The sequence below is a fragment of the Anolis sagrei genome, chromosome 1 (genome assembly GCF_037176765.1).
Source record: "Anolis sagrei isolate rAnoSag1 chromosome 1, rAnoSag1.mat, whole genome shotgun sequence".
Taxonomy (NCBI): domain Eukaryota; kingdom Metazoa; phylum Chordata; class Lepidosauria; order Squamata; family Dactyloidae; genus Anolis; species Anolis sagrei.
Genome location: NC_090021.1, coordinates 129327379 through 129343258, shown reverse-complemented (window position 1 = coordinate 129343258; position 15880 = coordinate 129327379). Strand labels below are relative to the sequence as shown.

General features: G+C 36.7%; 1 protein-coding gene across 7 annotated transcripts in view; it reads left to right on the top strand.

Annotated features, from left to right (window-relative positions):
* Positions 1-929: 929 nt before the first annotated feature.
* KIDINS220 (kinase D interacting substrate 220) overlaps positions 930-15880 on the top strand; it is a 51734-nt gene continuing 36783 nt past the window's right edge. For all 7 annotated transcript variants that reach the window (XM_067468514.1, XM_060787934.2, XM_067468508.1 and 4 more), the window contains exons 1-6: positions 930-1099; positions 9660-9801; positions 12135-12233; positions 13871-13969; positions 14680-14778; positions 15539-15640. In XM_067468514.1, the coding sequence (XP_067324615.1) occupies positions 9694-9801; positions 12135-12233; positions 13871-13969; positions 14680-14778; positions 15539-15640 (507 nt within the window). In that variant the 5' untranslated portion in view covers positions 930-1099; positions 9660-9693. The remainder of the gene's footprint in view (positions 1100-9659; positions 9802-12134; positions 12234-13870; positions 13970-14679; positions 14779-15538; positions 15641-15880) is intronic.

Below are 15880 nucleotides of genomic sequence, written 5' to 3'. Positions count from 1 at the left end.
ATGTAAAATCGAATAATGAAATGGCTTATTTGATGTTTCTGGATGATGGGGCTAATAGTGAAGATAGTGGTTTTATATATTTATAAAGGTTTTAATGTATGTATTTTATAATTCTGCTTTAAATGTTTATTATAATTTTTACATTGTTTTAATGACATTGAATAGCTGCCTATGTTGTAAAGCTGCCTTGAGTCACCTTCAAGTTCAAGAAGGCGGAGTAGAAGTATTGTAAATAAATAAATAAATCTGCATAGGTAGGTCAAACTTTCAGCCACTTTGGGCCCTTCCACACAGCCATATAACTCATAATCCTAGAATTGGAAGATACTTTGTGGGCCATACAGGCCATTTTCCTAGTTCCAACAGACCTCACTACCTCTGAGGATGCTTGCCATAGATGCAGGCGAAACTTCAGTAGAGAATGCCTCTAGAGCAGTGGTTCTCAACCTGGGGTCCCCAGATGTTTTTTGGCTTCAACTCCCAGAAATCCTAACAGCTGGTAAACTGGCTGGGATTTCTGGGAGTTGTAGGCCAAAAACACCTGGGGACCCCAGGTTGAGAACCACTGCTCTAGACCATGGCCATATAGCCCGAAAAAACCTACAACTTCCCCTTTTTATCAGCATTGATCTGGATTATCTGGAAGCAACACTATCAGAAAACCCAGTTCAAAGCAGATAACCTGGATTTCATATGGCAGTGTAGAAGGGGCTGGAGATAAACCTCAAATAACCCAGTTCAAAGCAGATACTTTGTGGGATTTTCTGCCTTGATATTCTGGGTTATGTGGCTGTGTGGAAGGGGCCAGAGATGCAACGCCACCTCAGGCCTGCTCCTGTTTCCGTGGCAACGCCTTCAAGGCCTGGCTCGCGCGCCCCTCCCTCCCTCCCTCCCGCGGATCACGTGACGGAGTCTTTTTGGGAGGGGGGGCTATCCGGCGAGAGGAGGAGTCAAAATGGCCGCCGTCTCGGTCTCCTCAAAGAGGTGCCTCAGCGAGACAGGCGCTTGCTAATAACACCCAGTCGCTTTCTTTCTCTTTCGCCGCCCTGTTGTAGCACCGTCACTACCTTCTCCTTTCCTTCCTCATCTGTTCCTGCTGGTAAGTCAACCAGGGCCCGGGTGGCGGGTGTGAGGAAGGGGCGGGGAGGGGCTTGGTGGTCGCGCAAGGCACCTGACAAAGGCAGGGGAGCCGCCCAAGCAGACTCCTCTTTGATTCCTTAGCCTGCCCTCGCCGCCGTGGAAGGGTTTCGCCGAGGGAAAAGAGGGCTCTTCAACAAGTTGGGGTTTAAGCAGCCCCCTTCCAGCAGTTCCTGTCAGGCTGGAAGGCGTCTTGTTCTCTTTGTTTGTTTTTTTTAACTGCATTTATTATAACGGGCTGTGCCATCCCATATAGGTTGACATTCCTCTGTGCACACTGGCAAGGCTGTTTTTAGCTATTCAAGCCTATCCAAGTTGGCATTACTGCACAGGCAGTCCCCAAGATAGGGTCTAAAGGTTGTTCTTAAGTTGAATTTGTTTGCAAGTCGGATTAGGTACATTTTTAAAGTGTCATTCCAGCCAAACACACACACTTATTTATTTATTTATTGCTACTTTGGACAGCGTAGGAAAGATTAACTGCCCCAAGTCCCTTCAGGGAGATAGTGGTGGGGTATAAATAAAGTTTATTAAAGGTTCACAGCCCTCTGGTGTTTCCTTTGCTGTCTGTGCCCCTCTTCTGGAGATTTCACCTTACTTTGGTCCCCGTGGCGCAGTGGGTAAAAGCGCTGAGCTGCTGAGCTTGTTCACCGAAAGGTTGCAGGTTCAATTCCGGGGAGTGGCGTGAGCTTCCGCCAACCTAGCAGTTCGAAAACTGCTAGGTTTTCGAACAGTACATCAGTAGGTACTGTTCCAGCAGGAAGGTACTGTTCCAGCAGGAAGGTAATGGCGCTCAATGCAGTCATGCCGGCCACATGACCTTGGAGGTGTCTGGACAACACTGGCTCTTCGGCTTAGAACTGGAGATGAGCAACACACACCAGAGTCAGACATGACTGGACTTAATGTCAGGGGACAACCTTTACCTTTTGTCCCTATTAATTTCCCTTCTGAGGAGAAGATTTCTCTTATTTCCTATTATCTCATCCCCTTTCTTAACGATGAGTCTTTTGTAACTCAGGTGTTTGTAACTCACAGACTGCCTGTATATACTTTAGCAGTATACTTATGTTGATGTGAAACTGGCTATTTAATCCTATACAGGTTGGCATTGCTATATTTACAGTTATGTGCATGTGAAACTGATGATTTAATCATACAGGTTGGATTATAATATATACATTGCCGTCATGTGGATTTGAAACTGGTAATTTAATCATATACAGGTTGGCATTACTATATACACATTACAGTCATGTGGATGCAAAACTGACTATTTAATCCTATGCATTACTATATACACATTACCTTATGTGGATGTGAAACTGGCTATTTAATCCTATACAGGTTAATAATAAAAATAAATAATAAAACTTTATTTGTATACTGCTCCATTTTTCGAGGAGACTCAGAGCTGTTCCCAGGTAACATCACAAAACATACAAAGTAAAAACAACATAACCATAAGATTAAAAAAACAAAATATAAGCATAAAAATTGTCACCACAACACACATATATTAAAAGTAATCCTGCTTGTTCAAGGCAATTTAAAAATTTAAAAGGCCGGGCCAAGATTTGTGCAAGCCCAAAAATTCTAGGAGGCCCGGAAATTAAGTGCAATGCTATGGCAGGCAACAATAATATTAGGTACAGGCCTGTGGCTGTGGTTGGCATGGCTATATACACATTACAGTTATGTGGATGTGAAACTGGCTATTTAATCCTATACAGGTTGGCATGGCTATATACACATTACAGTTATGTGGATGTGAAACTGGCTATTTAATCCTATACAGGTTGGCATGGCTATATACACATTACAGTTATGTGGATGTGAAACTGGCTATTTAATCCTATACAGGTTGGCGTGGCTATATACACATTTCAGTTATGTGGATGTGAAACTGGCTCTTTAATCCTATACAGCAAGGCATCCTCAAACTGCGGACCTCCAGCCATTTGGGCCTCCAACTCTCAGAAGCCCTAACAAGCTTGTTCAGTTGTCAGGAATTCTGACAGTTAAAGGCCTAAACAGCAGAAGGGTCACAGTTTGAGGAGCCTGCTATATAGGTTGGCATGGCTATATACACATTACAGTTTTGTGGGTGTGAAAATGGCTATTTAATCCTGTACAGGTTGGTGTGGCTGTATGCACATTACTGTTATGTGGATGTGAAACTGGTAACAATTTCCTATACAGGTTGGCATGGCTATATTCACAGTACAGTTATGTGGATGTGAAACTGGCTATTTAATCCTATTCAACATTGGTTCTCAACCTGTGGGTCCCCAGGTGTTTTGGCCTTCAACTCCCAGAAATCCCAGCCAATTTACCAGGTGTTAGGATTCCTGGGAGTTGAAAGCCAAAACATCTGGGGATCCTCAAGTTGAGAACCAATGCTATACAGGGTGGCATGACTATATGCACATTACAGTTATGTGGATGTGAAACTGGCTATTTAATCCTATACAGGTTGGCATAACTGTGTACTCATTACAGTTATATGGATATGAAACTGGCTATTTAATCTTATACAAGTTGGCATTACTGTATACACATTGGCAATACTATATAAAGAATGCATACATTCGTAACTGCTTATTCCTATTGAGTATCTTTTATCTGAAATATTTGGGACCAGAAGTGCTTGGGATTTTGGAGGGAATACCTGGATTGGCAATACATACATGATATTTTGGAGATAGCACCCAAGTCTAAATTTGACATTCATTTCTGTTTCATATATACCCTATACACATTCCAAGGAAGAAAATTTTATACACAGGATTTTAAACAAATTTGTACATGAAACAGCCACGCAAGTGGGCAATTTTGAATTTTGGAATATTTTGAATTTCTATATAAGTGATTCTCAACCTGTATTTTAGAGGAAGGACCTGGGAAAACAATCTCTGAGGGAAAAACTCTATGCAATTGAGGGGATGGCTCTTATTTCATAGGTGACTTTAAGGTGTACACAAACATATGGAGGTAGAACAATAAATTTTGAATAATCATAAATGTCAGGAAATTGCTGTTAACATTTTCACGACAGTTCGTTCGCTATCATTGAAGTTGACAAAGCCACTTTGTATCCCAAGGGTTTTTTTGGGGGGGGGGGGGGGATGACAGGTTGTACATTAAAATAACAATTTTAATGATGATGTTTCAGCAGTATTTTTTAGTAAGCATGAAATTGCAAAATGTGTGCAGCCTTTGTGTTCATTTTGTATATTTCTGAATAGATAAGTCAAGTTCTCATATTTCCTGCACAGATGTGTATGCAGCATTTCTTCTTTTTCTGTGTGTAGTACAACCTCACCCACTCCAATGTTTGACATAATGCATCTGTTAATTGTGATCACTTTTTAGTGGAGAGTACTGTAATTGCTTTCTTTCTGAGGAAACAGCTGCCCTGTCTGTTTCATGATAATAAGGAGCGTTGCATGCCTAACAAAATCGTAACAGTTTTGTGCTCCCATAAATATTAACAGATTATTAGCACTGACCTTTACTACTTTTGGTCACCTTCCACTAGATGCTGACCACAGAATTGTTTTGGAAGATCTACAAATGCCAAGAGAATTGTTTTCTCATGTAAAAAAACCCCCCAAGATCTTATATTAGTAGTTTCCCCATTTTTGTGGGGAAAAACTACTAATAAAGATTTTTTTATTTTGCTTTATATGTTGTTGATTGATATTGAGCAGTTTTGAGATATGCAAAGGCAGAAGAGGATTTGGGAGGTGGGAAAACTGGACAAATTTTGAATTGAAGTTTTACATTTAGGTTTTATATGGAAGGAATGATATTAAAATGTTACTGATATAAAGTATCACACAGGAGAACTAACATTACTGAAAGGCATCCCAGATAGATTCTCTCATATGATTCATTGATTTTGTCTCATTTGACAGTGATAGAAAAATCATGAGCCTGGCCAAAAGCAGAAGTCCTAAGTATAGTACTTATTTTATAGTGTGTGACATATCATATGTTGAGTCATCATTCAGTAAATGCTAATGAAGCGCATGCTCATTAGATTTTTCAAACATTTTTTACTGGTCTTTAAGGTGCCATAAGACTTTCTTAGCTGGGCCCAGATCTTTCCTTCTTGGTTTTTTCAGGGTGTAGATATTTTGGGGTAAAGTGGGTAAGTAAAACAATGGATATAAAATCCATGGATAAGGGGTTCATATTGTATGGCACTATTGAAAAACCTCTCTGCTTAGCTGGCTCCATGTGATGTTTCTCATTATGGATTTTGTTCCTTACATCTTCTTAACATTTTTGTGGTATCTATTTTGATCTTGTTCTGTGACTTCTATATGTTTGAATATATGTTAGGGTCAACAACAAGTGTTTTTCAACATTCATTAGATTTGCTTGAACTGTATTTTACCTTGGATCATTCTCCCACTTTTTGAGCTAGCATTTATCTTGGGATTAATTGTAAGGTTCCTGCCGCAGAGCTTATTTATTATATTTACTAGCCATCCCTGCCACGCATTGCTGTGGCCCAGTCTGTGTATATGTGTTTTATATATGTGTATGTATATGTGTGTATATATGTGTGTTTGCATATATATGTGGTTTTGTGCATGTGTTGTAATGTATTTTTGTTATTTGGCTTTTTAAGTCTCTTCTGCTGCATTTTTCAGTATTTTATGAGTGATGGTCACTCGTTGGCCTAATAGGTGTATTGTGTCCAGATTTGGTGTCAATTCGTCCAGTGGTTTTTGGGTTATGTTAATTCCACAAACTAACATTACATTTTTATTTATATAGATAGTATTTATACACCTCTTTTTTAGCCACAAAGGCTGAAGCAGCTTTCAAATAATTAATTTGACAGTGTCCTGCCTTCAGGTTATAATCTAAGTAAGATATAAACGGAAAAAGGGATAGAAGTGGGGGAGGGAATTGAGTACAGCAGGTATTTTTTGAAATATTTGTAGAAAAGGTTTTTGCTAGCCTTTTAATGTTAGTTATTAAACCATTTGTACAGTATTTTAACTATTCCCAGTTTTGTAATTATGACTTACAATACAAAGCATTTTTAGTTAAAAAATGCTAACAAGTGATATCATACCACCTTATCCCCAGTTTGGGACTCAAGGAAGGTCATAACTGATTAAAACATAGTTAAAATTGACAAAATACAGAAGTTAAGTGATTAAACATTTTAAAAGTAACTAAACACACACACAAATAAGTACAACAAATAACAGATAACATTTTTATATGTACTTTGGTTGGGAAAAGATAATCTGGAAGTCTTTCAGTGGTCTTTCTACTACTGATATTCGGGATCTATGTGATAGCTAGTTGCTGCTTCTTACTACTGTTTAATGATGAGCGTCTTATATCTCAGCTAAGATAGACATAACATATTTATCTTCAGAGTTTGTCTTATTGTAATGGAGACCAGAACTTTGTAATACACTCATTACAAAGTACTTAGAAGAAAGTATTAGTTGCTTGTTGTTTCTAAGTTCCCGGTGAGGCATTATTTGCCATCTATGACAGTGTTGCAGTTCAAAGTACACTGTTTAATTAGTATTTGCCTGACACCAGTGGTCCAGTGCACTACTTATAAGTAGTAAGTTCTACAGACTATAGATCAGGTTTGATCTATACAATATTGATTCACTGAGACTGAATGTGAATTAACATGCAATAGGATTTATTTTTGCTCCTTATGAAGTTGAAGACCAGTGAGAGAGTTAGATTACACAGGGGGTTAATGTTTTGCCACTGAGGAATCAATAAGGCTATTTCTTGGGCTTAGAACTGTGAGACTTACCTGTTTTAAGCAGAAAATATCACTTCATCTGAAATGCTATCTCAGCATCTGGACAATCTGCCCTTCAAATTGCTTTTTGGGGAAGGTCACCCTTCTTCCATTATCTTAGAATCTGTTTATCTAAGGATTGGTATACAGACGAATACAGACTAAGATGCATTTAGTCTTGCATGTGTATGCTTTGTGATCAACTTTAGTGTGTGTGTGTGTATGTTTTGTGCCTGGTGGAAAGACAGATAGCTATGTATACTTTACTGTCTTACATATCTGTAAACAGGAAATAAGACGATATAAAAATGATAACACAGTGGGCAAAAATTCACAACCCAGTCAGTCAGAGCTAAGCCATAGTTATTTGGATCGAAAAGTAACAGATGAAGGAAAAAAGAGAAAAGTAATTTGGCACCAAAATGAGAACAAAGTGAGGGCAGATCAGGCCTCTGTAGTTAGGTGCATTCCTCAATCAGGGTATCTCAGCAGAGAAGGCCCTTTCCCTGTTGCCATATAATGTTTTATTCCAGTTGGAGGGATATACAGCAGATCCAACTTTGTTGGCAGGCATGTTTAGAAAGAGGTGCTTACCCAGTGTTAAGATTCTTTGTTACTGTTTTATTATCCAGGTGGGGGCCACAAAAGACAGAGAAGGATAGTCAATTTTTACAGGGGGAAGGGGGTTGAAGGAGTTAAACCATTTCCCCCTCTTCTCCTCCCCCCCCCCCCCCGATTTCCCCTATCATTGAAGCAACCATTGTATTTGATATGGGAAAAGGGGGGGGGGATATCCAGCGAAAATGGGGAAAATGGTTTTCCTTCTTCAACTCCCCCCCCCCCCATAAAATGGACTATCCTTCTCTGTCATGGGGTTTACCCAGATAATGGAACAGTGCTGATTCTTCTTTTCCTTTAGTGCTTTGTATTTCCTATATTTGTTGTAGCCAATTGCCCAAAATGTTGACTGTCAGTGTGTTGTATTCTTCGGGGGGGGGGGGGGGTGATGGTGGTGTTTTAGGGGAAATAGCAGCAATAACTATTTATTTGGAAATAGTTTATTTTGGTGCCATTTATTTCTGTGCTTTCTTAGTTCCTTTATTCCTTTTATTAACTTGGCAGCATGAAATTCTCAAAGAAAATAGTTCAGTCATAGCTAGCCTTTGAAGGGCTATCTATCCTAACAGGTTGTTGAAATATTTTTTTTTCTGTATTACTGCTGCATCAGTTATATTTCTGCCTCTGTGATTTAAATGGAAGCTGGAGTAAAAATATACCATCAAAAAGAATTCATGACTAGTGTAGCAACTATGTTATCAGGAAAGGAAATAAGCAACATGTATATAGGTTGAAATAGCAGTTGCTTTTCAATCTGTGGTGAAAATAGTTTCATAAAGCTTCTTTGAGAAGATGACAGTACTTTTGAATGGCTGCTAACTCAAAATTGTTGTCACTTCTGTTTTATCTCACCAGATATTACGTAAACAGTTTTTAATAATGCCAGGTTAGGCTTGGAGTAATGGGAGTTTGCCCTGGTTGTGGGTCCTTATTATGTTGCTGCTGTTCTTGAAATCTTTATACCAAACTGCCTAACTCAGAGCCAAATAATGTCAGAGTGAAGATCTATGATGTGCTGGGTAGAATGTATTTTTTAAAGTTATCACTTCACACTATGTATTAATTTCAGAACAAAATGCATTTATTCTATTTTACACATTTGCTGTTGTTGTTGTTGCTGTTGTTGTTGGGTGTCTTGTACTAGGCCAGATTAAATATGTATTACTACTGAAATTTACTTTCAGTTACTTTATAATACTGATCATCAGTGGAATGGAAAGCCAGTGTGGTAATGACAGGTTCACTGTTGTTGGCACATTGCAACAGACCATTGGCAAGGTCTCAGCCTCAGTTTGTTCATCCAAGTCTGGGATGGTTCATTGCACAAGCAGCAAAAATGTTAAACCACAAGTGCTATGAGCTCATGTGCATGTGGTTTGGCACAGTAGGATTTTGATAATAACAAGTAGCTGGTTTCTAACATGTTGGGCAATCATAATTTCTTGTGTTTATGATTTCTTTAATATGTAATGTACTAAATAAATTACCTTCCTAATTCTATATCCTTATATTTATTAAGAATTCAATATATATTCAGGCTACCAGAAAAATTAACTTCCTAATTCCACAGTTGTCCTGTTTATATTATTTTATCAATTCATTTCTTCTTCCTTCTCCTCTTTCTTCTTTATGTTACATACACAATTTGCAACTTTTAATGAAATACAAAACAGTTTCATGTAAATTTATAGGTGTTACTGTCCCCTACATATACTGACACGTTGTCATGATCTGAATTAATGTTAATTTTAGATATTTATCTAATCAGTTTAATGCTGGGTTTTATCATGATACTAAAAAACCATGTAATATGTATTGTGGAAGGCTTTCATGGCCGGAATCCATGGGTTGTTGTAGGTTTTTCCGGGCTATATGGCCATGTTCTGGAGGCAATTTTTCTCCTGACGTTTCGCCTGCATCTATGGCAAGCATCCTCAGAAGTAATGAGGTCTGAGGATGTAATACTCCATGTAATACTTAGAGCCCTTCTGTAAAACAGAAATAATTTGTAGCTGTTGCTTCTTAGTCACCGTTTTGTATTCCTCTGTATGTGTAAAGACAGTAATACATTAGTGGCATATTAACACTGCTTGTCTTGTTAATGTAGATTACTGGTGTAGAGTTTGACCTTTCATGCAAAGATGGCGGGTCTGGTGTCTCAGAGTTTGGTGACTTATGTGGAAGAAGAAAATGTACCTGCTTTGAAGGCACTTCTAGAGAAATGCAAAGATGTAGATGAGCGAAATGAGGTAAGCTAAAATCCCAGTAGCTTTTCTGAAAATTTTATTATACTAAAACTAACATTAAATAGGTGCTGTTTTGTACTAATACAAGTGATGAGATAAAGTACAGTTCTCTTGTGTAGGCCAGAAACATTTCTCTTAGATTCTAAGATCACATGGTCATTTTTAAATTTCCTATTTGAAATGCACGTGATTACACTTATTTATTTTAAAGCCTTGATTGAATTGATACACTGTACTGGTCATATTAAGATAAAATACCATGTCTTCCTTTGTTTTCTGCTCCTGAAAAATTTATTTCTCTCCATCATTGATAGAATAGGTATTTAGATTTATTCAGTCATTGGGAAACTCCAGTTTCCCATGGATCACACTATGTCTTCTTTTTATTAGAGGTGGGGTTGGGGGTCTTCAATAACAGTTGCAACCAGAACCAATGCTCATTGCTGTTTTCAGCTATATGGGTGGAAGTTGACCCCAGTTGCTTGCCATTCTTAGTGTATTTTTGAATAAACAGGTGAAATATCACATTGGAATTATTGCTGAACTTGATGTTTTCTTTCAGTTTACTTAGACATTAGTCCCATTCACTTCAATGAAGTTTTGTATAATATTTCTGCCCTATTTGTTTTTTTAAATAAAACCTTACGCAATAAAGTACCACTTCCTTTGATTCAATGGGTACTACTGTTCCATTATCTGGATGGATTCCAAAAGGGGGCCTAGACAGAGATGGATAGTCCATTTGGGGGCAGGGGCGGGTACTGGAGTTGAAGGAGGAAAACTATTTCACCTTTTATACTCCTGCCCCATACACTTCTCATTTCACAAATGACAGTTGTTATGACAACGGCAACATGGGTTGGAGGAATAACAGGAAAACAGGGGAAATGGTTTTCGTCCTTCAATCCCCCCCCCCCCCCCAATAAAATGGACTACCCTTCTCTGTCTCGGTGCAGATAATGCAACAGTACAGTTCAATGCATAGTTGGGTATACATTTGTTTTTGTTTTTTGAAATTACTTTTAAAATAATACATGAGGAAATACTGACATTTAAAAAGGATTAAAACTAAAATAAATTAAAAAGTTTAAATACAGTTCAAAAATAAAGAAGAAAAGAACGAAAGGAGGAATTTCCAATCTTCTAATAACAGTATCTATATATGCATTGTAGATATTTTTACTTCTCTCTTCAAAATTAAGTTGATTCCCTTTTTTGAATGGCATTTTCTTTTGTTTGGATGAATGGCTTATTCACCCAAATCAAAAGTTAACAAATTGTTTTCTTTTTTGCATAAAGTTTATAAAGTATTTCCAGTCTTTGAGAAAGGTTGCTAATGACCTTTCTCTAACCCAGTATTTCTCAAGCTGTGCTTCTCCAGATGTTTTGGACTACAGCTCCCACAACAGATGTAAGCTAGCTGGATTTCTGGGAGCTGAAGTCCACAACATCTGGAGGCGCACAATTTGAGAAACACTGCTCTAATCAAAGTAGATAATTTGTGCATTTTTCTAAGTCTTATCAGTTTCAACAACCATTCCTCCATAGTAGGTAGTGTTGAGTTCATCCATCTTTGTGCATACAACAGTCTTGCATTTGTGGTCATTTGCTGAAACCATTGTCCATGACTCTTTTCCCACTAAAAGAGTCCTAAAAGAAAAGTATGTTTTGGTGAATATTAATCTTTAAGATCTTCTGCATTAATGTATGCATTTAAATAAACCATTTTAGCTTTTTCACATGTGCCTCACAAACACACTTGGACTTCATGTCCAAGAAACATTAGATTTATCATTATACCAATGATATGCTATTTTATACATATACAATTTGTTTTTAAGATTGTAACATGATGTAAATTTTAACCACTCTGACCACTTATTTTCCCATTGGTAATATAAATTTGTTTTTCTATTTAATCTCCAGTTGTGTTGCAATATATTATACAAAATGAATGTTGAAGGAACTTGACTTTTACTAAATTTCAAGAAATCATGCTGCTTAGTAGTCATGACCTGTAAGATCAGCTGACAACTTGTAATCACTGACTGAATGCCTAGAACTCAAAAAATAGTTTGAAATGGAAATGATTTAATGCTCATCTAAATGTTGAGTGGAAGATTACCAGCTTATATATAGGCATTTTCCAGAAACCTCACAGTATTTCAGAAGAAAATTCTACTTTGATATGGCAAAAAAAAAAAGTTAATTTGAAACCAAGGAAAATGTATGTCCTACACTGTCAGAAATCATAAAATGTTCAGTATTCTTCATAAAAACAGTTACTATTTTATTAGTGTTTTACAGCACAAGCACTTTTTTTCATATAATTGCAGAGTGGTCAGACTCCGTTAATGATAGCTGCTGAACAAGGCAATTTAGAGATTGTCCAAGAATTAATAAAGAAAGGTGCCAACTGCAACTTGGAAGATTCAGTAAGTACTGACAGAAGAATCCAATGTTATGCTGTTTTAGTCCCATTTGTATACACTGATCAGCACATATTGCTGCTAATCTTTTCTATCAACTTATATGCAGTGACCTAAGTCAATTAACATAGAAGAAACATATTACAAACATTAGAGTTGCAAGACATAAGCCAACATTACATGTTTTTATTGTTATTTATGCATCTTGTTCAAGAATTTATAATATTAAGAAATACATGTTTGCAAATTTTCATTATACAGTAGAGTCCCGCTTATCCAACCTTTGCTCATCCAACATTCATTATTATCCAACTCAGTCTGCCTCTCATCCGGATCCACAGCTGTTTTAATACATTCCAATGTTTTGGTGCTAAATTCATAAATACAGTAATTACTACATAACGTTACTATGTATTGAACTGCTTTTTCTGTCAATTTGTTGTAAAGCTTGGTGTTTTGACTCTTAATTTGTAAAATCATAACATAATTTGAGGTTTAATAGGCTTTTGCTTAATCCCTTCTTATTATCCAACATTTTCGCTTATCCAACGTTCTGCCAGCCTGTTTATGTTAGATAAGCGAGACTTTACTGTATTAATATTAAATATTTTAATAATATATGTAAATATTGAACCAAAACATGGAGAAAAATATATCAACCAATACAATTAGAGACATTTTAAGCAGTTACCACCTTACAAAATTAAAGCCTTTTGATAATATTTTTATTACACAGACATTGCTACAATTATCAGGCTGTTTACTTCAAGTAGAAATCTTGTGATTCTCTATCCTGAAACAATAAGTTCTGCAGTGTCCAGTATCACATTAACATCCTGCTAATTTCACTGCCAGCAATACAGCCACCATCACACAATTGAATTCCATGCCCACGGAAATTAAGATTGTCATCTCCAGCTTGTCCAGTTACTGATTCTCCAGTACAATCTCTCATTATTGCAAATTAATTTTTTTAATCCCTGACTCAAAATTGGCATTAAAATTAGGATGTAATTTTTAAAATATATTTACTCACCATGAATACTAAATGTAAATTGCTATCCAGTGACCTCTCTATTCATTTTTAGGAAATACAGTAATTGCAGATCTTGAAATGCTTTTATTTCGTCGTAATTGCAATGCAAAAGAGCTCAGCCAACATATTTTCATGAGCTGTACATTATATTTCAAAGCATGTGAAACGTAAGCTCTGTTTTGACTCTTTGTGACCAATAACCTGCACAGAGAGCTCTGAACACATCAAGTAGAGCTAAGATTATATTGTACATGCTTCTTGCCCTGCTAATGTATTGCCCTGCGGCATGAAATAGGGATGTGCAATTTTAAATATTTATTTCCATAGGAGAGAACAAATGATGTGGCCAGTTTCCTCCCCACCGGGGAACCATCTTTTAAAAAACTGCTATTTTTGAACACCTGCAAAACTCTTTTTAAATATTTTTTCTCAAGTCTTCAAATATTCTTTGCATCCTTAATGTGAAATCTGTGAATTGTTTTTTTTTAAAGTTGTATTAATATGGGCAGTTGTTTCCTTTTAGTTCTCATTATTCGTTGATATGAAATGTGCTTTTAATTATCTGTTGGACTGTTTATTCTTTCTTAACATTCTTTCTCCATTTTAGGATAACTGGACAGCTCTTATCTCAGCAGCTAAAGAGGGACATTTTGCCATTGTGTCAGAACTACTTAACTGCAATGTGAACATGGAACATCGAGACATGGTATGATGTCTTTTGGGCTTTTAAAATGCTGCAGTTTGTTTCTTTTGAAGCAGGAGCACAGAAAATGAATTATGTTTTTGATTCTTCACAACTGTGAACTCTCAACTTTAGAAGTTCCAACAAAAGTTGGGTCCTTTGGGGAAACTTTATGAAGTTTCCTTTTGTTTTGGAGATACTGGAATTTTCCCTTTGGGAATTTTTTTAAAGAGCATTTTGTAGTGATGCTTACGCTTGTGTGCTTTAAGATGACCACTTTAAGACCTTATACAAACTGCTGGAAAGCTGAAATTCTTTCCTAGTGTTTTTTGATAGCAATAATAATAATAATAATAATAATAATAATTGTTTTTTAATGTCCGTAATTGACATTACTTATGGCAAAAATAGTCTTTTGTGTAAAATGTTGGGGTTTGTTTATGGGAATCAGATTTAACTGTTCGTTCCCATTTAGAATTCCTGTATTTCTTCAATTCTAAGACACACTTTTTCTCTATATAAACATCTCTAAAAATGGGGTACATTTTAGAAACCAAGGTGTATCTTATGTATTTTTGTTGGTAGTTAAGGTGTGTGTTACAATTGATGGCATCCTACAATTGAAGAAATACGGTTATTTCTGAAAAATGTGTCCTTAAGTATGTGCATAATATAATATTTACATATCATATGAAGATTTTTAAACAGTGTTAAATGATGGTCTCCCATGCTAGGGTGGATGGACTGCTCTTATGTGGGCCTGTTACAAAGGCCGCACCGAAGTAGCAGAAGTGCTTCTTGAAAGAGGAGCAAACCCCAACACCACTGGACTGGTAAGCTATTTCTTTCCTTTCCTTTTTGTAATGAGGATAATAGAAGAAGAATCTCGCACCTCTGAGTAATTGATATTGACTGACTTGTTTGGATAGCTGTTGCTGGAAGAGGAAATGCCTTTTTGATCTGTTACTTTGCATAAGATGTTTCTGAGACACACTCAAGCTGTAAAAAATACTAATGATATTAAGGATATTATTGTAGTCACATGTAAGTTAAACATAACGACTGCACCTGTATCCATATGCATCAAGTGCCCTAGGATTGGGTGCTTGTCCCAGCCCACATTAAAAGATGCATCTACCTAGTTCTCTTGTACCTAATTCATAATCATAATGCAAGTAGGTGAATTGGCTACATATGTGGAAGCCTGCTTCACTGTATGTATTCTTCTTTTAGGTTTATGTCATGTTCATCTTCGTTAGTGTTCATACTGATTTGCTTCCACTGAAGAATAAGAATTATGTAATTTTTTCCAATATTATTGCTATACATTTTTAAAAAAACCTTCCATTATTCAGGCTTACATATTTATTACAGTATAAAAACGGCCTTGTAAGTACATTCCAACTTTGTATGTCCCATCCTGCTTAAATAAGCCAAATGCCTCTAAAAGAAAGAGGGAGACCAAAAACCTTAACATTGTGCCTTTTTATAGTCTTATGTGTTCTATACTTGTCTGTATTTATGCTTGAAAAAACAAAAAACAAATGTGTTGATGTGCTCTTTTAAAAAGATACATCTGAAATCTTATTTAAGCAATATAGTGTCTATCCGATAATTTGGGCAGCAGGAAGGGGCCACTCCCGCATTGTGCAACAACTTCTTCAGTATGGAGCAAAAGTCAACTGCTCTGACAAGGTAAGTTGAAAAGTATTTCCTTTAAGGTACAGACTTACTTTAACTTAAGAAGTTAAAATTATGAGACTTAGCAACCTGAGCTCTGACTTACTAAGTGGCGGTTAAGAGTGATTCAGTCTCATTGCTGTTAATTTATGACAATGTTTTTTAAAACCTGATGCTAAAAATACTTTCGCTGAAATCCTGTTCTCACTTGCTTTTCAGTAAATGCATTGAGATTGACGTATGTGCATAGTACTG